This window comes from Melanostigma gelatinosum (assembly GCF_949748355.1).
Source record: "Melanostigma gelatinosum genome assembly, chromosome: 11".
Taxonomy (NCBI): Eukaryota; Metazoa; Chordata; class Actinopteri; order Perciformes; family Zoarcidae; genus Melanostigma; species Melanostigma gelatinosum.
In genome coordinates, this window is record NC_136644.1 from 14985133 (window position 1) to 15007504 (window position 22372).

The window sequence follows — 22372 nt, forward strand, 5'->3', positions numbered from 1 at the left end:
ACAGATTGATGCTGACAGACAAAGGGCCAAAGCAGAAAAGGCACAGCAACAGGGAAGGAGGCTCAGTGCGATGCAGAGACAAAGTTGCTGAAGTTGTTATGCCCAGAATTAGGGAGAGTGTGGGGAGAAGATGACTGTTTGTTGCCAGCACAAAGAGATGCACATCTGGCAGGTTGAGGTCCTAAACAAACTGATGTCGGAGAGCAACTCTCGATAAAATTAAAGGAAAGGGCTAGAGAAGATGGCTAATGGGCAAACAAGGAGAGGTTAGTTTAAAATCACAAGTTCGAAGAACGATAAATAAGAGTGAAATTGAGAAAACTCCCCTTCACTGTAAAAACAACGCTGAACAAAAAACACCTGAGAGGGAACAGACTTTGTTCATTTGTGTTCATGATAACAGCGACAGTTGACAGCAATGAAGCGCCAGTGGATTAGAAGAACCAGCTCTGTGTGTGTGTGTGTGTGTGTGTGTGTGTGTGTGTGTGTGTGTGTGTGTGTGTGTGTGTGTGTGTGTGTGTGTGTGTGTGTGTGTGTGTGTGTGTGTGTGTGTGTGTGTGTGTGTGTGTGTGTGTGTGTTACCTCACACCGGAGGTCTCTGTCCCCCTGCCACCTCAACACATCCAACAACTGCAGGAGAGGAAATGGCAGGTCACATAGCTGTGAGCTCTGCTGTGTTAATGAACTAGAATGGGAGTGATGAGGGTTACACAAGAGTAAGATGTATGTGTTGCTGGGTGTGTTTATTCATCTCGTACGTATGTATGAACAAATTCAAAATATGTTGCACTTAATTATTTGCTTGCGTCTGTTCCAGGTGTGTCCTTCAACAGTGTATACACTCAGATCTGGAGAGTGCTGCTACACCTCGCTGCAGACCCTTTTCCTGAAGTGTCAGATCTGGCCATGAAGGTGCTCAACAGCATAGCATACAAGGTATGTTCAAGACTGAGCTTATTGTTAGAGCTGTGTTAGTGTTGTGATCTTTAGTGCTTGCTTAAAAATATTGGGGATCCAAGATTTGTAGCTGTTGCACTGCCATACACATTGTAAGTCATTTTGTAGATGAGTGTCAGCATTGTTTTTGAGAGTTTAATGGATTGGCGTAATAATTTACTTTTTGTCTCTGTTTCAGTATGTCAGTTATTTTCATGGCACGGTTATGCGGGGGGGGGGGGGGATCTGTTTCCAGCACTCACGCCCCCCCCTCCCACTGGCAATTTCTTCCTCCAAAAGGCCATTACATTTGTGCAAATGCAGTTAAGGGCCAATGACTCCCCCAGGCTTGGCAGAGCAGAGAGGCTGCCGTAACTTAATAATAACCACTATAGTCCACCACCCATCCTAACCCTCCGGCTAAATGTCTTCTGTTTCCTACCACCAACACCAATTGCCCCCTCAATTACCTTCAGTGGAGCAGCATCTCCGCAATGAGACTCCCTACTGGACTGCAATAAAAAACACCAGGACTTTATTTACAATATAACGCAATGGACTTCTCTTGTACCAGCTAACAAACATATTTTCAGCAATTCTATAACCAGAGGGCAGTCGACAGAAAAATACAGACACAAACAGTGCACCCGCCCCCAGTCCTTCTGCGTCACCTTTACGGGTCTGTTAATTGTAAGAGCTGTAGAGTTTAGGTTTGAGACGTGATACAAGTCAGACTTCATTGATAAAACAGAGGACTTGACTCTTTCACTGTCTCAAGACTTCACTTGAAACCAAGCAAACCCATTACGTTCTCACTCTCCTTCCATTGCCACACAGCCTGATCATGTAACTTGTAGGCCTCAGCTTCATAAATAACTGAAAATGCAGCTTTTAAAGGAAAACATTCAAATGCTTTGTCATGTTAATGGTCAACATTAGTAGGTCTGAAAAACTCACAAATGAAAAAGTGTGACTTGACTTTATTTACTCTCAAGGTCTTGCGACTTGCCTTGAACTTGTCTCCACTGACTTGAGACTTGGACTTAAACAGAGAAGACTTGAACGTGTCTTAATTGACATGAGCTCTTAATTGATTTTTTTCTTGATGGGCTTGAGTGTTGACTTGAGACTTAACTCCTTGATTTTTTTTTTTTCCAAATCACTCTACGCTTGACTATGACTTCAATCGGTTGACTTGAGATTGACTTGTCCTGATTGATTTGAGACTTGAATTTGTTTAAATTATATTCATATTGATTTTGACTGAACTGAAATAATCTGACAGGGATGAGATCACACACTCCTCTTTGGCTCTACTTATCACCACAGGTTGCAATGAGTCCAACAATGTTGTACGTGATACACCATGTGGCACTAGTGTCATTCATGTCATATATTTAATGTGGTGTACTCATACTATCATGACGTGAAAGTAGTGACGAGGCATTTAGCTCTACCTGTCTCCTCTGTATACCTGAAAAAATGAGATATAGAGTTTGACATTTTAAAGAAGACAATCTAAACACCTTTCTGAAGTTAATGAGTTATCATAGATTACCACATCATTATTTTTTTCTTGCAGAGAGCTCATCAGAGACAGCTTAATCAGAGAACATCCATCTCAAGTTCACAAGTGTTAACATCAGCCTAACTGGGAATCCAGCTCTTTTAATTAGGATTTTAAATGTCAAATGTTATTGATTTGTAACAAAGTGAACAAGGTTAGCAGCTAATTAAAAATCACTTGCTTCTCAAATGATGAAAGCAGTAAATGCTTTTTAATAGCCCCCTTTTGCTGCATGATGCTGGGGTGAATGTCTTCGGTCTTTTTTAAATCCTGTGCCTGGTCTTTTGTCTGTAAGTTTGACTTGTGAAGTTGCAGGACAAAAGAAGATGTACTGTGTGCGCTTTTTAAAAGTTGAAACCTGATTGTTTGCTTAAATGTTTGAATGGACCTTGGGAAGGCTCTACTCTCCTTCTCGCTTTATTTCTCCGTATTTTGTTGAGATTATGACTTGAGAGGTGCAAATCTTCTTAATTCCCTCACCTGACGCAGCAGATATCTATTTTCACACACTTACCCCATGTTCATCCAAACACACCTTCCCTCATCAGTTCACTGTCTCTGCCTTGACCAATCCTCTCTCACCTTCACCACTTCCATGCCATCATCATACATCAAGGCATTGTTGCCTTAAATAATTAAACAGGAACAGTCAGGTTTTGCTGAGACATCAGAGCCCTCGCTAATAGCGTGGTCTGTGTACAGGCACTATTTCCTTTGCTTAGTTGACTCACTTTCCAGCCAATTAATGATGGAGAAAGAGAGGGGAAGCGGGTTGAAACAGGAGATCAAGCTGTTTCCCAGCTTGGAGAGAAGCAGCTGGTAGAACCGATTCCCCCCCGTTTCCTGCTAATGTGGGAGTTTTGCATATCACATTTTGCGGAAAGCTTGTCAGCCGATAAGACGTGTGGCCTCCTGGGTTAGCATGATGTTTGTTTACCACATATTGATGATCTGCAAATGTGAATGAATAATCCATGAACATGTTGCATAATTGAGTCGTTTTAACTGATGAGCTTGCAACTTCACATTCATACCAGCATCTGGTAAAAGGTATCTTTTATGTTTTCTTTCCTTAAAGGGACAGCTCACCCCAAAAACTAAAATACAGATTTTCCTTCTTACCTGTAGTGCTATTTATCACTATATATTGTTTTGGTGTTAGTTGCTTAGTTTTGGAGGTATTGGTCGGAGAGATCCGACTTATAAGAACTAGATGGCACTCGGTTTACATTTAAAAAAACTCAACAGCAATGTCTCTTTCCAGAAATCATGACCTGGTTACTCAAGATAATCCACAGACCTTGTTGTGAGCAGCTTCATGTCGGAACTATTTTCTTTCTAACAAACTACGTCCACTACTACACCCACCAATCAAAAGGGAACCGTGTATCATACGTGATACTGCTATCTATACTGTCAACTGAGGAGGACTCCATTAATGTTTACATCTCGTGCTGTCACGAGCCTCTCGTCCATGAGTAGATACACGCTTCCTTCTGAGCGGAGATACAGCTGGCGGGTGTAGTTCGGTAGAAAGAAAATAGTTTGTGAGTGCGTGGATAAAACCTTTTAATGCAGGACAGGATGATTACCACGCATCCATCCTTTTTTTAAGATTCTTTTGTTTGAGCTTTTACTAGTTTACAACTGCACTTTGCTGCAACCTCTTTCTAACTCTCCAATGAGCTCCAGGTGGGTTTATGCTGCAGTGTGGAGCCCAGTTTTGCCATATAATCAAGTTTCTTTGTAATACTGCCTTCACACATAAGCTGCTACAATCATCTCTTTTTCAAAAGAAATCTGAATATCCTGAAATCTTTTTTTAACTGCTTTTCTTTGTTTATGTCTTTCTCATCATTTTGATTTTGTGCTTGAGTAGAAAGGGTACTTAGATTACTGACTGAGCTATTTCCATAATAGTCATTTCAGCCAGTTTTTATTGCTGTTTTGTTCCATTTCCAATTGCCTCTTATTGAAGCACTAACTGCTAACCCGAGTAACCGCAGTGGATTGAAGGTGTAAACTTTGCATTGAAAACTTTTCCCTCTTAGACACGAGCACAAACAAAAGATACCTGCCGCAATTTTGTAATTAGCATCGAAATGAAGTCAACGACGTAAAATGTGTTTGCCTGTGTTAACTAGATTTAGGCTGCACACAGTTTTCTCTCTGCCTCGCCTGAGTAAACAACAACTCTTGCAATTCATCAATGATGCTTTGCCTGTATTGTCTTTATTAAGTTTGCCCCTCCCTTGTGAGCAGCCATTAGACAACTCACAATGAAGAGGTTATATTACCTTCTCAGCCTGATGAGATACAGTTCTGGAAATTCAGGCAAACTTTGTAAAGTGCTGCACTTTTCACGCGCTGGTACAGTGAAGAGTATCCCAATTTTAGCTATTGCTTCTAATCCTGATCTCAGGCGCGTCTTCCTGTCTCTTCCTCCCTTTTTGATCTCTGATGTCACGATTCCATTTGGAAGACTTGATTAAACGACAGGATTTTAACCAACGGTTTCTTTGTCGCCAGGCAACAATGAACGCTCGGCCCCAGAGGATCCTGGACTCTGGATCTCTCACCCAGTCAGCCCCAGCCAGCCCCACCAGCAAGGGCACGCACATCCACCAGGCTGGGTGAGGAAAGATATCACACACACACACGAACATCCACAAATACAGAAAACTCATTACAGTAAAGCCCCAAAACATACGCATCATGCATACAGCAGCCTTCCCTCTAGCAAGAAGTAAACACAATTTCGTTTTATAGGCAGTGTGAGGAACCTTCGGTTGAAGAATGATAACGCCTAAGAAAAGGATAAACCCTGTAATATTTTGTTTTCAAGAGGTTTCTGACAAATGTTACCACGAGGCTGGCAACAAAAGGAGAGGCAACGCACACAGTTAGAATAAATTACATTACACAAAATATTCTAATGTGGATTGTGCCTGAACAAGAGCATACAATAAACCAGAGAGAAAATAATGAAGAAAAAAGAGCAACTTAATGAGAAAATGATCACACAAAATCATGGATATACAAATAAATATATGATTAATATGAAATATGAAGCCAACTTGTTTTCTTCACTGTTTTCTGTAGACACTAAGAGAATGAAAAGGCAAAGCTGATAAAGTCTAAGTCCTTTCACTTTGTTTCCTGTCCTCATGTTCATTTCTCTGCTTGTCCAGTGGGTCTCCTCCCATGCCGAGCACCAGCAGCTCCAGTCTGACCAACGAGGTGCCCAAACCCCCCGCCAGAGAGCAGCCGGCTACACGACCTCCCTACACCCCCACATTGGGAGGACAGGCGCCTCACTCCCATCAGTTCCCCCGCACCCGTAAGATGTTTGACAAGGGACCTGAGCAGGTAGAGGAACGCGCTACTAGTATTTGTGTGTAAAGCAGGCATTGTGTGGGGTAAAATGAACCTTAATCAGCAACTGCATCATTTTTTAATTAAAATTCGCTTGAGTAAAAGTTGGATATCTTTTCAGGAGGGAGGGGTTGGTGTTGTTTTTTGATAAGTTTAACTCTTTGAATCACTAAAGTGTGTGTGTGCGTGTGTGTGTGTGTGTTTTGCAGGCAGCTGAGGATGGTGACGAGCCGGGTGGTCACAGGAACTACATCAGTGCATCGCTCCAGACGGGCCTGTGTGATTGGAGCGCCAAATATTTTGCTCAACCTGTCATGAAGGTAGTGTCCCAGTCGCTCTTCTCCATCCATCATGACTTTTTACCGTCTTTGTCTTCACCTTTCACTCTGCCCCGCCAGTGTGAGTCATCTGATCCATTATATATGTGTGTGTGTGTTCGATACCTCTGTGTCGGCCACCGCAGAGTTGTCCGTGCGCCCGTACATCCCATTCTCTTGAACGTGGTTTCTCAGCAATGCCATGAGAGAATTTCTTTAAATTTGGCTCAAGCGTCCTCTTGCTCTCAAGGAGGCGGAGTCGTACAAACGCAAGGTGGTAATTGTAGTTGGCAATAACTCAAGAATTCATATCCTATTATGACAATTTCACACAAATGTCTAATCGGATAAAATTATGACATTTTGGACATGAAGGCAAACAACAGCGAGGTGGTGATTCTAGTTTTATTTGAAGATAAACTTCAAGGTATTGCTTCACTGGGCTCCACACAGAGGCTTAAAGCAATGTTCTAGTTGAGTTATTGCTTTGATAAAATCCCTGCATTTATACACATTAATCACTTTCTTTAATGAATCATTTAAAAACATTTTTATTCTTATTCTTCCTTCGGCAAGCAATCTAGTTATTTAACAGCAGCTTAGGGTGGTTGCTAAGCAACACAAAAGTACTATGACAGGTAATATCAGTTTTCACATGAATATTTATTTAAAGTTGTGTCATAGGTGCACTTTTTTATGCATTTTACAATAGCTTCAGGAGTTACTGAGCCATCTGAGGACATGAACTGTTAAAGAACGGCTTATGGGAAACAGCAGGTGAAGGACCATTCGCAGTGTGAGATAGTACCTGCTGCTTGTACAAGATGGCTTAGCTGAATAATTGAGCTCTCTGAGATCCATGACTTAACATCCTCCAGAGGGAAATTTAAGATTAAAAGAAGTGCTTTTTACCGTGCACAGTAGTTGGTGCAGAGGTTTTGGAATGTTAAAACAGGCTTCCGTCTGTTAAAACAGCCTCAACATGCCATCCTCCCGGCAAAACAAATGGTGTCAGCACATTTTGTTGAGATTTAACAAAGAAGGGGGGGATTTATTTAAAAAATAGTCAAGTTTAAGGGTCAAATAGATGAAAAAATAGAAGTTTTGGGATTGAAGGAAGAATAATAAGGAACATGTATGTGTGCATTGGAGACAAACTGGCTGATACAGAAAGAAAGTGAAGCGAAAAGTAGATTTTAGTCAAATAAAATATTTACAACACAAAGACATTTGGGGCAAATAGAGGAGTGAAGGAGATAGAAAAAAGTAATCGATGATCAAAATATATTTGAAAAGAGATAATACAGACAGAGAGGTGGAAGGACTATGTGGGAGAGAAAAAACAGAGGTTCTGAAAGTGAAGTGAAGTAAAACTCATAAAGAGCAAGGCAAGATGAAAGTGAGTGAATGAGTGAAAGAGCAGCCGGAGAGGAGAAGGGTTTTGCCGTAGCGTGAATCAGAATGCTGTGTTGGCAAAATTTTGAGTGCTGCCATAAAAATCCCCTCCATTACAAAGCTGTGTGTGTGACTGAGTCTCAAAGTCTGCACACGGGTTATCATATCACTGTGTCAGCAGCATGAGAGCAAAATGTGTGTGTGGGTGTTTCAGAGAGAGTGTATCCCCACCTACAACTTTAGGGGTGTGTGAGGAGCAGGGTCAGTGAAGACTCTATTCACGTGAGAGTGTGATTAAAAAGATGTTTAAAGCTACAGGTTAAGGAGAGAGCAAGAGCAGTGGTTACAAACACAGTTGACCAATAGTATGGGGTCAGCCCTGTCCATGCAAATAAGTCCTGGCGCAATGTGAGCGACGACCAGGAGAAAACCAATGACGTTCTTTTTTTGTCTGCAGTAACAATGTAGTAGTTAACTGCTGCTTACTAAGCAGTATCTGTGTGTGTGAACACAGCGTTGGATCATCAGGAGGAGGATGTGGTTTAAATTAATAAATATGACCTCAACTACATTCTTTGGAAATGTATATAAACCTTTTTTGCCAGTTGAAATCAAAACATGCTCTTTAAAAATCCTCCTGATAAACCTTTTTTTTTCCGACCAAAACTAAATTATCCCGGCAAAAACGTTTTTTCACCTGTTCTTAATTCATAAACATAGGAGATAAAACTATTTAGATCAGAATTGGAAAATGGATCACCAGGGAAGGGCCACAACCCTGGGAGCCACAATATAGACACACACACACACTCTTTACTGTGATAATAGCTTCCTCCTCACAGGCTCAGTCAGGAACCATAATTCGAGACACTGCATGTGATATACAGATAAACCTGACTTGACACCACTCACAAGCTCCATTCAGAGGTGTGAACATGTTTGTTGTGTTTCCCTTAAAGCAACCTAAGCAGAGCAAGGACATACATGAATATTGATTACACACAGTATGTATTATGGTCACATGGCACTGTAGCTGTGTGTGCGCGTGTGTCAAGCTGTTTAGCATTCAGTGGGCGTTGGATACCTTGTAGAAATGTGCTTCATAAGCACACTGGCAACCAGCTCTTAAACACACACACACACTTTTTTTTCTCCGTTGTTTACGCTCTGTTTATTTATTAATCTGTCAAATATGCACATAATAGCAAAGTAATATAAAGTTTTAATTTACGCTTTTAATACCTTGAACTGAAAAATCCTATAGGCCTACATCCTGCATATTGAATGTCATGTTAGAAAGGGAGTCATTAAAATAAAGCTGGGACCAAATCTCTGGGGGGCATTTTGTCAACAGATGTGATCAGATGTAATTGAACAAAGTGAACTTGATGACTGGACTCATTACCTGAGTAACAGTGTGAGCTTCACTTTACATTGTACCGGTAGTTAGCAAAGTTATCAGGCCTGTAATGTGATGAGACAAGTTGGTAACGTTTGTATTATCAATGAGCCCACTGGTGCCGTCTGAGAGCATGCTGTGATCTGAAACTGGTCTAAGGCTTAAAGGAGTAGTTCAGCCTTTTCATGCTTACATGATTTGTAACAACCCACCAACACCTCTAGAGCTCACTAATTACCATCTTGTATCTCATTTGTTTTCTCCATACACAATCCCACATGTAAAAATAACTATTTGTGGGTTTTAGCAGGAGTTACTTGCTGGACCTTCTTGTTGGCAAACAGCAGCTGGGCCCAGTGACTTCACTGTGCTTGCTGACCCCATGTGACAACTGCAGCTAGCTGTAGACACTACGCACAGGTGTTGTTTGTCAAAAAATTGTTACAGGATGAAAAAAATCTAATAATCACATTTCCCACTATAATGAAAGGAATTGATGAAAGGAATGTCAAAGCTTTCCTTTGAAGATTTCGACCCCTATTGGTCCCAATTGGTTTGTACATTGTAGCACTCACACAAGCATGCGCTGGTACAAGCGATACACGTTTCTGCTGATTTTAAGCTTTTCCACTTGTCAGCAGTTAGTGGCAGTAACAAGCCAAGTAACATAGCAACGCACCGGAAAAAGGCAGATAAGGAGACGACTGCTGGCCGATGTAAACCATGCAGGTTTCAAAATGACGGAGGGAAATTCATTCAATACATGTGTTAAAGAGACAGTTCACCCCAAGAAATACATATTCTCCCTCTCACCTATCGTGCGATGTATTTATCTAAATTGTTTTGGTGTGAGTTGCGTAGTTTTGGAGAGATCAGCTGTAAAGATGTCTTCTGCCAATAATGCCACTCGGCTTGTGGAGCTCAACGCACCAAAAAAATTAAAACTCAAGAGCAATGTCTCTTTCCAGAAATGATGACCTGGTTACTCAAGAGAATCCTCAGACCTTAACTGCTCTCAACAAAGTGTTTGTATCTCGAGTAACCCAAGTATTTGTCTTAAACTTTATCTAAAACTGTATTGTCAATGAGGATGCAATGTATTTAAATCATATGCTTTTTCCTACAAATGTTCCAAGTGGATTGATCAGGTGAATCTCTCTTCGTCCTTTTTTGAATTCACTCTTTCAGATCCCAGAGGAGCATGACGTGGAGAGTCAGGTGAGGATGGAGCGGCAATGGAGGTTCCTGAGAAACACTCGCGTGAGAAAACAGAGCCGATGCATCACACAAAAGGGTTAGTGACACACACACACACACGATGTGCACAGTGGGGCTCAACTAATGTTATTTTGTGAAATACCATAGGCTTGCTATATTAATGCTACCAATAGACAATATTTTGGCGAATTGTTATTTTTCTACCGGTCCAAGAATCAAACCTTGAGGGACTCAAGCATGCTCAGCAGATTGGTCTAATCGCAAATGTTGTGCTAATGGGTAGTGTTAGAATATTTTGCCTGGACTACATGTTTGCAGAGGTTGTTGCAAAACCAACATTTTCCCAAATCGCACGGGAAAATAGTCCCTGTTTTAGAGGATAGGATTCTTATCATTCCAGAACAGTCCTTTCTGATTAGTAGCTCTGTCACCAGCAGTGTCAAATGCAGTGCTAAGATCACAGAGCATGACCAATGACATTTTGCCAGGATCATGTTTAATGGAATGTTTTTGTAGCCTTGATGAGAGTTTGGTAAAAATCCAGACTGTCCAGAAAAGGACAGACTGAGACACACGGTAGGTGTAGATAGTGCAGCTTTGTTTTAGACATGTGAGACATCCATCGTCCCCTTTATGAGTCACAGGACTCTCCTCACACACACACTCAAACTTAGACCCAGAAACCCACACACTATAAAGCCCCGGGGTGCCAGCACACATACAGACTCCCCAGGTGAAGTCAGAGCCTCTCAAACGGAATAGCTAACACCTCCAACGTCATTCGCAGCCCCCTCCGAACACACACGCACACGCAGAGTCACGAGGAGATTGGCGTCAGAGCTGAGGCTTGCTGAGGCTTGCGCCTGCACGTGTCCGCTTGCTAAATCATTGAAATCCCCTCTATACTCACAGGGTTTCTTTTGAAAGAGAGAGAAATGGTAGGGTTGCCCTCATTCAGTCTGTTCACTCCAGAGAGAGATGAGATGAGAGGAGGGAGGAGGAGGAGGGAGGGTGGGATGGAGGGCAAAGAAGGCTGACGACTGAGGAGGCGAGACGGAGGCAGGGAAGCTAGAAACGAGAAGAAAAAACTGTGGTCGAGATATATTTTGGCTTGTAAACCTGATTTGGTCGTTTGTGATTTGAGAAATGCACACACATCACCACGCAGTTTCAAAGTCCTCGGGTAGTTTCAGTCGTTCCATAACGAATGTTCCGTCAAACAGCACGAACAAAAGCAAATCGATGGCGATGATCTTGCTCATCTTTTAACCAAAGGCCTCAGCTTTCTCCCCAACACATCAGTGATAAATTCATGATGGATTCCTCCTCACTCTTTTTCATCTCATTATGCCTCCAGAGTGTGCTCAGGTAGCCATGGACAGGCTTGTGGTAACGGCAAGTGTTGTTGCCATGACAACGTATGGTGAGGCAGTGAATTTCTTTTTAGTTGGTATCTGTGTGCGTTGGCACTGTATTATATACTCCATTAAAATCGGACAAAGAGGTAGACTAACAGACTTTTTCTTCTGCCTTGAATCTCCGACCATAGATGTTTTGTTTCTCTTGCTTTGCCTCAAGTCCTACAATTACTATTTTGTGACCTTACAATGCTGTAAAACTTTATTTTTATCGATACGCAGTCATTCATTCCAGCATGTTCTGTAAGAAATTTGAGCAAAGAACTGTGTTCAGTAGATATAAAAAGTGTTTAAGAATTCATAATTAAGAATTCATAATTAGTCATAAACATAAGTGTTTTGGAAATGCATAATTAAGATAAGCATAAAGTGTTTTAGGATAAGCAGCTAGAAGTAGAATTTGAGACATGAAGCTTTTGCCAAAGTTGCAGAAGTTTAACATTTATACTGAAGGATTATTATAGAAGGGATTAAGCAATAACTGACAGTCTTTGAATGTGTTAGGAGCTCAGGGAAAGAGAGTCATGAAGACAGGCATTTACAGAAGTGCACAGGGAAGTTAGCTAATAGGAATTGGGATAAACGGAAGGGGAGGAGTTGCGAACGGATATGAGGGCGGGAGATAGAAGTGTTTTTCTGCCTCTTTTTAGCGTGTGGTTGCCTGGGACAGCTGTGTCCTGGGACCAGAGGTAGTTTTTTCCAAAGTGGGTTAATATTGTAATATTTCTTAGGAGTAATTTACTCCATTGTGTAACTGTAATCATACTTTCATCAGTGGGATTAAATTCCTGTTAATTGTAAACCAGTTTTGGTAGATTTATTATTGCAGTGTCGACTGTACAAAGCAGCCGGACACGTGCTCTGGCCTCCTCGCTGTGGAACAGACTCAAACTTCCACAGTTCTGGTTTTAAAATGCTCTTATAAAGGCCTGGTTGCTACTTAGTTCTGTCCTGTCAATATATACAACTACAAATACCCGAGATTACGTTTGTTTTTGACTTATCACAAATGTATTTCTAATATATAGTCCACGGAAGAAGGTTGTATGGCAACATCATTTTGTGGTTTTAAGGAGCAAGATACAAGATTGGGATGCTTTCGATTGCCTCTCAACGGCCTTCAACATGGCAGCTCGTAGCTAACGGTGCTCACAGTCTCCCTGACGGGGAACCGGAGGGTTGGGGATACACTAACGCGACAGCACCCTCGATCGTGGAAGAGTTAGTCCCAACCGGCCTAGAGCAAGTGAGCGGTTGTGAATGAAACTTTCAACGGGAGAAAGAGAGATGCAAGACTAACAGCTGTTATAGACCAATGCGCCTCCCCCAGCTGAATTTTGTGAATCTTTCATAGATTTAAAATATATATATATATATATCTATGTTCTTGTGTGAGTGTTTTCATGAACAAATGTAGGCCTAATCGTTATTTATGAATGATAAAGTATTCTTTGTTTACCGTCTCTGCAACGATTCGACCGTGAGATTGGCAGTCGAATTAGGCTTCTTAGAGCAAATCGTTGAATATTTGACAATTCGGGTTCACCCTTGGTATCTAGTAAATAGGGAGGAATTTTAGAAACAGTCTATACTACAGCAGAGCATTCTTCATCGTTAACAAAAATACCAAAAGCAACCCTATCAACCCCATCTATTGTCTTGTGTGCCATAGAGCACCTTTGTTGTCCACAAACAGATGAAACACACTGTTGGACTGGATGACATATTCTTTCAAACCATCGATATGGGCACTGTAGTTAGAGTTTAGAGTTAGAGTTATTTATTTTGCACAATTCAAACAACAAAATTTAAAATAATCAAACATAACAGAAATAAATTAATCACAGTGCCGGAAGAGACAGAAAGCCAACTTGGCTTATTTGAAGCCTCCACCTATATAATAATAAAATATTACAAAATTACAAAGAAAAAATAAAATATGCATAAGACATTACAAAACAAAGAAAGAAAGAAAAGGAAAAAAAATTATAATAATGTAATTGTGTCGAGTGTGTCGAGTGTGTGTGTGCATGTGTAATATAACAGCTATAACAAGAAAGACATGAAAACTAATACATAAACAAACTGTTACAAAACAGCAATTAGATGTTCTTTTCGGCATCTTTTGAAACATTTTACAGAGGGACATTCTTTTGTTAGGTGGGAAAAGTCATTCCATAGTTTGGAACCCCTAAATCTTATTGAAAATTGACCTCTGCGCGTCAGTAAGGGAGGATGAAGATGTGAAGATTGACGAGTTGAGTGAGAGTGAACCTGTGAATTGAATTTATAGTAGGTCTTGAAATGATCAGGAATATTCCCTTCACCTGAAAGTATCTTATAAATGAAAACACAAGTTTGTGAAATATTTATGTCATAAATAGTAAGAATCTGCAATTTCTGAAATAGAGGAGCAGAAGAGAAGTGTGACTCTGATCAGGTTGCGATCCTAGCAAAATGTTTCTGGAGGACCAACATTTTTTGTAGAGTTGTTTTAACTTAGCCCCACATATACCACCCTGCTACCGACTAGCACAACAACTCATCTAATAATCCACAGGTGAAACTCTCCCGTCCTAAATAAAAAACTTCAGCACCCAGCTGTTTGAGGAAATTACTGAGGTCTTTTTAAAAAGGAAAACATGTATTCACAGTAAATATTTACATCTTTACTATGAACAAATGGGCTACGGATAACTTGGTAATATCCAAAAACAGAGTATGCAGTGTTGGACTCAGAGTGCGAGGTTGTGGCTATATCCTGGAAGCAGTACGTACTCTCAAAAGGGTAGAAAAGATTATTTTTGTTCAATTTTTGCAAGAGCCTCTTGTGTCAAAGCTGAAAGATTTCACAGGTTCAACAGAAATCTAACTTGGGATTTTCCAGTTTCAAGAACTCCTTTTCCATTCTGGCTTGTCCCCCCTATTACAGGTGTTTCCCGTCTGGATGATCAAATATTCATCAACCGCAACCCTGGAGTACCATCTGTTGTGAAGTTTCACCCCTTCAATACCTGCATTGCTGTGGCTGACAAAGACAGCATCTGGTCAGAGAACACAGAATGAAAAACAACAAATCAGCTTGAAGACCATTCTGCAAATAGTTGAGTTTCATACTCGACGGTCTTACATGTAAAACAGATCGACTCATTAATTAGAGTGCATGTGTGTATGTTTGCTGTAGTTTCTGGGACTGGGAGAAGGGCGAGAGGTTGGACTACTTCTATAACGGAAACCCTCGGTACACTCGCATCACAGCCATGGAGTACCTGAACGGACACGACTGTTCATTACTGCTCACTGCAACAGGTGTGAAACACACATGCACATGTATGAATACACTCACGCAGAAGACTCAGAGAACTGCAACGAGTACAAATTAAAGTTCATCATTTGTAATATTTTCCTTGAGTGAGCAGCTTAAATGTGTGCGCCCACCAGCACAGTGGAAATCTCAACGAGACTCATTTGTAGCAGCAACGAGCCTTAAACACTTGACATTCACCCACGAAAACACACACACGCCCAAAGCTGCACTCGTGTGTATTCATCATCATTCATCAACAGAACAAAGCAATTACCCCCCCCCCCCCTTTTACCATCGCCACCAGAGGAACTGTGGAAAACAATTCTAGATTAAAACACACACAGAGATGCACATTTATTTTTGTCTGAACAGTAAAACATTAAACTAAGAACAATGCTGTATTTCATTGCACACCTCCTATTAAACCTGATGAAGCCCTGGGGTTAATACATTTAGATCTCATCAAAATGTAATGTGCGCGTGTAGAAAATATACAGCGTTAAAAGAGTAAAACACGGAATGTAAATCGAGTGGAGGCTTTTACGGGTTGCAATAGCGCTCTCTTAAGAGTGCATGGACATGTTTTATGTTTAGCTCCGTGTCTTACTGTAGCTACGCTGTTCAGACTGGTTTGTAAGGTTAGAGACTCCTCACTTTGTTTCATACTGAAGAGACGCTTTCAGGCAATAAGCCTTTTAAGATGCTGACCTACATTCTCTATTAATTATTTTGAGCAGTGTGTGTTTTTGTGTGTTCATTTTCAAGTCATTCTGTGTGTTGCATACTTTGAACGAGTCTTCAAGGTTTTCATCAAATCTCCTGCACATGTTCACCATGCACTTCAAAATCCATTAAGAATACAAAAGAGTGTTCTGCACCTCCTTCTGGCCTTAGCCTTTGCTCCTCACTGCATCTCTTTATCCATATTTTCTTTTCTGACTCTTAACTTCCCTCTCTGTATCTCTCTGTCTCTATGCTCCCCTCACACCCCCTCCCCTCTCCAGACGATGGAGCGCTACGTATTTGGAAGAACTTTGCCGACCAGAAGAACCCGGAGATGGTGACGGCGTGGCAGGGCCTCTCCGACATGCTGCCCACTACCAGAGGTCAGCCCACCACCAGCGCTCACAGTAAAGATTAACACTCTATTCTACCGTCTGCCCTCCATCCACCCACCCATACTCCCACTGTACATGCCTGTAGTAACTCGCCGACTGCCCGACTGTTCACCCCTCCCAGTCACACGTCCACTCCTCCACACACGCACAGAGCAGCCAGATGGCACCAGTTTTGAGTGCCTCAACTTTCAACTGCAGTAGATTTGTGGACTATATAAGCAGACAGTGAAGTAACACTTTCTATTTATTGCATGATAAACATACATTTACTAATGTGTTATAATCGGCTTGTAGCACTATATAATCATAGTTATACACTTATTAATAAAGCATTTTATAATGACTTAGTAGGTCTTGTATCATGATTAATGGTCACTCAATGGATCATAATGTATAATAATTCCCATAGTTTTGATACATAATCTTTTTATATTGCATTGTAATGTTGTAGGTTACTGCGGCTGAAGTTTTCCTTTAAGTAAAATACAAAAATACTATTAAATATATTTATTTTACTAAAAGAAATGTAACTATACCATATAACAGCATTATAATGCATTATAAAAAGAGTATAATGTATCACAGTTATGGGAATTATAATCCACTATCCACTATGAAAAACAAAGTCCATTATTAAACATCCTTAACTTCTGTTACTTTAAAGAAACTTATGTAAGTTAAAACCACAAGTTCCCTCTACGACATCATGGTACAACAGCATAAAGCCTAAAAAACATCTGATTAGCAACTTGAGATGTGAGAGTGGAGTTAGAATTGAGAGGCAACGTCTACGGCTCATTTGAACAGATATTTATCTGCTTATGAATGCAGATAAATTATTTCAAATAGCTAATGAAAAGTTAAATCATCGTCGGACCACAGCCGAGATCGCATTTAGAGCAATGCACGGACTGTTTGCCTGCATGCGACACAGACTACAAACGGAAACCAGAATGCCTCGGATATCAAAATCTGGTTCCATTGCCTGCAGATTCTGCATTCATAAGCAGATATCTGGCATAGAGTTTGGTGTTTTTAAAGTCAGAATTTACTCTCGGAGTAAAAGGTGACACTAATGAGAGTTTTTGAGTGGCAAGAACTTCAACGCAGGGCACAGTAATTATGGAGTCATTGGAAGAGATCACTAACCCTATCAAACCCAGCCAAAAGTATAATGCTCACTCGCTGCAATAGCAAAACATATGTCCTCATTACCATAGATTTTGACCATAGACATTTTGATGCTGAAATTGCTCAGAGTGATGCAAAACAAAAGAAAGAAAATGTCATTGTCATGAAGCCAAATCCAGGAGAGTGTCACATATGGTCGTTACAATAATTGATTTGACCTGATGTAATGAAATGGAAACTGAAACCAGAGTTCAACTTCCATACTGTTGCATATTTTGGATTGTGAGTCAGGTTCCATCACTCAAAACTGATGTAACGCAAACTTAAGGCCAGTTCTCAGCCTCGCCTGCTTACTCTGTCACATATGTGATATCCATGAAATATCTGTCATATCTCACAAAGATGGAGGAAAGTTGACATTCAAAGTGTATTTAAGACACAATATTAATCTTAAGATGGTAGATTTTTGATCAGGGGGTTGTCTCTGTTCCTTAAATTTAATGAATAATTTTAAAATTGGACTGTGGACGTTGCCATGTTTACGTTCTGTGTTGACACATTTCCAGAATTCATAACTCTGTGCAGAGGAGTGGACCACACACATGTGTCTCCATCATTACAAAGCTGCAGAATCACTGCACTGTTGGGACCTCCAAAGAGGCGACACACTTAACTAGCATCACTGTCCGTCTGAATTCCCCTGAGAGACTCGTCCCCTGAAGGGGACTCTCCCGCAGCGAGCCACAGCCTTGTTTTCACTCAGACTGTAACATTTAATTCAATTAAATTAAATTCAATTTATTTTTGTATCGCCCAAAATCACAAATTACAAATTTGCCTCAGAGGGCTTTACAATATGTACACGTTTGACATCCTCTTGTCCCGGGACCCTCACATCGGAACAGGAAAAACTCAAACCCAAAACCCCTTTAACGGGGAGGAAAGAGGAAGAAACCTGTGGGAGAGCAATAGAGGAGGGATCCCTCTCCCAGGATGGACAGACGTGCAATGATGTCATGTGTAGAACAGGATAGTGAATTACAACACATTCAATGTAATTACAGCACATTCAATGTATGACACAACCACGACAGGAGGCAACACCTGGTCCAGGTAAACCCGGATACACAGGAACCTGTGAGGCGAGAAAGCACAGAGACTCTGGTGAAGAAGCAGGTCAATAATGTGCATTAATGGTATCTGTAATATGAAATAGTAATGTGAGTAATAATAAAAGTGATGTTAGCAGTTGGAGTCAGCAGGGCCATGGTAGGAGGAAGGACCAGGGTCCAGATGAAACCATGCTCCATGGAAACCTGTGAGGAGAGGAAGCACAAGGACTCCGGGGAAGAGACAAAATCAGTACTGTGCATTAATGGTATCGGTAATCGGATTAATAATGTTAATCATGAAGATCGTAGTAGGTGTCAGCAGGGCCATGGCTGGTTGAAGAACCAGTGTCCAGATAAAACTGCGGTCATCCTGTGAGGCGAGAAAGCACAAATACTCCGGGGAAGAAGTAAAGTTAGTAATGAGCATTAATGGGACATCAATGCATACAGACGGAGGTGAAGAAGAAGAAGAGGAGGAGGAGAAGAAGAAGAGGAGGAGAGAGGTGCTCAGTGTAGGAAGTCCCCCTGTAGTTTTTGCCTATACCAGTTTGTCCATGGGCCGGTCCAAGGCAAGCCAGAGCCAGCCCTATCAAAGAGGAAAGTCTTAAGCCGACTCTTAAATGTGGTGAGTGTGTCTGACCCCCGGACTGAAACGGGAAGCTGGTTCCACAGAAGAAGAGCTTGATAACTGAAGGCTCTGGCTCCCATCCTACTTTTTAAGACTCTAGGAACCACAAGTAACCCTGAATCACTGGATCGCAGCTCTCTAGTAGGGCAGTATGGTACTATAAGCTCTTTAAGATATGATGGAGCCTGACCAATTCAGGCTTTGTAGGTAAGTAAAAGGATTTTAAATTCTATTCTAGATTTTACAGGGAGCCAGTGCAGAGAAGCTAATACAGGAGTAATATGATCTCTCCTCTTAGTTCTTGTTAGTACACGAGCTGCAGCATTCTGGATCAGCTGGAGAGATTTAAGAGACTTATTAGAGCAGCCTGAAAATAAGGAATTGCAATAATCTAGTCTAGAGGTAACAAATGCATGAACTAATTTCTCTGCATCGCTTTGAGATAGGATGTGCCTGATTTTTGAAATATTACGTAGGTGAAAAAAGGCAGTCCTAGAAATAAGTTTTATCTGAGAGTTGAAAGACAAATCCTGATCAAAGGTAACTCAAAGATTCTTGACGGTGCTGCTGGATGCCAGCGCAATGCCATCTCGAGAAACTATATCATTAGATCACTGATTTCGGAGGTGTTCTGGGCCAAGTAGAATAACTTCAGTTTTGTCTGAGTTTAACATCAGGAAGTTGCAGGTCATCCAGGTTTTTATATCCTTAAGACACGCTTGCAGTTTAGCAAGCTGGTTGGTTTCGTCTGGTTTGATCGATATATATAATTGAGTATCATCTGCATAACAATGAATAGGTTATAGAGTGTTTTCTGATAATATTGCCTAAAGGAAGCATATATAAGGTGAACAAGATTGGTCCAAGCACAGAACCTTGTGGAACTCCATAACTGACGTTGGTCTTCATCGAGGCTTCATTATTTACATAAACAAACTGAGATCGATCCGATAAATAGGATCCAAACCAGTTCAGTGCGGTTCCTTTGATGTCAATATAATGTTCCAGTCTCTGCAACAGGATGTAGTGGTCTATAGTGTCGAACGCAGCACTAAGGTCTAACAGGACAAGAACAGAGACGAGTCCTTTGTCTGATGCGATTAGAAGGTCATTAGTTATTTTTACCAGAGCTGTCTCTGTGCTATGATGCTTTCTAAATCCTGACTGAAAATCCTCAAATAAACTATTGTTACACAGAAAGTCACACAACTGATTTGCAACTGCTTTCTCAAGGATCTTAGAGAGGAAGGGAAGGTTAGAGATCGGTCTATAGTTGGCCAACACCTCTGGATCCAGAGTGGGCTTCTTAAGAAGAGGTTTAATCACAGCTACTTTAAAGGACTGTGGTACATGACCTGTTACTAAAGACAGGTTGATGATATCTAATAAAGTTGTGCTAATTAATGGTAGCACTTCTTTAAGCAGCCTAGTCGGTATAGGGTCTAAGAGACAGGTGGAAGGTTTAGACGTAAAAATTGTTGAAGTCAGTTTGTCAAGGTCAATGGAAGTAAAGCCATCTAAACATATATCAGGGTTTACAGCTGTTTCTAAGGTTACTCTATTAATGATGTGCTTGCTTTCCTGGATGTGTTTTTAGTGACAGTGTTGGCTCTGCATTCAGACTACAGTGGAGGCATCAATTTTTATATAAACAACCACTCCACGAGAGCTTTCCTAGTAAAGTTTTACTGAAGAGTCCAGCTTCAACTTGTGGTGTTTTTTTTTTTTACTTGGCAAGAAACTTCAAAAACATCTGCTCTCTTATTCTCTCTCTCACACACACACACACACACACACACACACACACACACACACACACACACACACACACACACACACACACACACACACAGTTTCCCCTATTGCAGTCATACATCACTTTCCCTACTGACCCAATAATCAGTTCAGTGATATTACCATTGCTTGGAATGTCTTCCAGATAAAGTACAGTAATTATATGCTGTTGGGAAACTTTTAGATTTTTACCATTGCCTCAGTGGCATTAATAATGTAAACCCGATGAAATATTACACAAGTATGTCTTTGTGCTGCCAAAAAAACGACTCTACCTTTGTAGGTTGTTGTTGCTACAAGACTGAATGTTTCTGAAGAAGACGCGGACAGACACACACACCAGTCCCTACACAACCTGTCCTCACTCATCCCATCCCTGTTGTCCAACAACAGGCTTTGCTTTTGTACTGTTCCTCATCAGTGAACCATCTCTGTAGACTGTGTCTGGCTTGTTGTTACTCTTCTGGTTCTCTGACATTGTTTTGTGTTTTTCCCCTCGTCTCGAGAGAGGCTGAACAAGGCAAGCAAGCAGTTTTGTTTTTGACCTCTTTTTAAACAACAAATCTCGTCATTTTGTGTGATTGAATTAATGGATTTATTTAATCACACACACCTTCAACCCAGTTGAATTATTTCACGATGTCTTTAGCACGTATACACACAGAGTTAAGCAGCGACTCCTCCCTGCCTGCTTTGTGGTCTGTGGAGAAAAGATTTGAGGCAGACTTGGAGGTTGTGCACCCTGCGCAGCCTCCACAGCCCCTGTTTGTAATGCAGAGGCAGCAACTCAGCTCTTGCCTCCCTCGCGCTTTGATCCGCACATATCGCTGTTATCATTTTGGAGATGAAAACTCTGATAAAAAGCAGCCTTGTTCATCCCTCTGCTGTTTAACTGCATGTGACGTATACTCCTGAAGTCTTACTTTTAAGTGTGTGTAAGATTGTGTTGGTCCGCATGCATGGGGGGGTCCTTGCTAATGTGTCTCTTGCATTCCTGCTCTCCTTCCTCCCTGCCTTTTTCCCTCTTTCCATTTGCTCCCTCCCCCTGCTCGCAGGTCTGGCCAGAAGGGTCTCCATCTATCTTGACAGGAGTAAACAAGGAGGTGAGTGACACCATCCTCTTCTCTACTCTTTCACGCCCAGAGCTAAGGTGCTGCACTAAATAGCCGGCAGTGTGCCTCTTTTTTTTTTCTTTTATCCCCTGACCCCTAATCCCTTCATTTGTCCGGTGATGCTCCATCACTTCATCCCTGGCAGTCCTCCCAAAGTTGAAAGTAGGACGCGCTGTTCTTGTAACTAATACAATGCTAAGCTCTGCTCCCTTTAATTACTGTTGTTATACCTGTCTAGCTTTCAATTCTAGTATGACACTAACTGTGTGCAGTTTACATTGATAATGGCGGCAAAGTTAACACTCTATTCTTGATCACAACTTCACATGCTTGTTTGTATTTTTCAAACTGTATGTTTTCAGAGTAACATTATGTTAATACTGCAGTAGGGTGACCAGACGCCCTTAAACATTTGGGACAGTCCCAAATTACAAGCAGTTGTCCTGAATCCTCTCACAAAGATTAGAACAAACCCTTAAATAGTTATAGCCTAGTAAAACATTAAATACTGATCGTTTCCTACAGCTGGGTACTGTTATGTCTCC

At 41.2% G+C, this 22372-nt stretch overlaps 1 protein-coding gene across 3 annotated transcripts in view; it reads left to right on the top strand.

Moving 5' to 3' along the window:
* Positions 1–22372, top strand: part of rptor (regulatory associated protein of MTOR, complex 1) — a 152387-nt gene that overhangs the window by 117872 nt on the left and 12143 nt on the right. Inside the window, exons 22-30 of one of the 3 annotated variants that reach the window (XM_079277759.1) lie at positions 818–936; positions 5033–5136; positions 5695–5872; positions 6088–6198; positions 10178–10283; positions 14558–14672; positions 14810–14934; positions 15937–16062; positions 21771–21818. In XM_079277759.1, the coding sequence (XP_079133885.1) occupies positions 818–936; positions 5033–5136; positions 5695–5872; positions 6088–6198; positions 10178–10283; positions 14558–14672; positions 14810–14934; positions 15937–16062; positions 21771–21818 (1032 nt within the window). The remainder of the gene's footprint in view (positions 1–817; positions 937–5032; positions 5137–5694; positions 5873–6087; positions 6199–10177; positions 10284–14557; positions 14673–14809; positions 14935–15936; positions 16063–21770; positions 21819–22372) is intronic. The other 2 variants (XM_079277760.1, XM_079277761.1) reach the window with 2 other exon arrangements.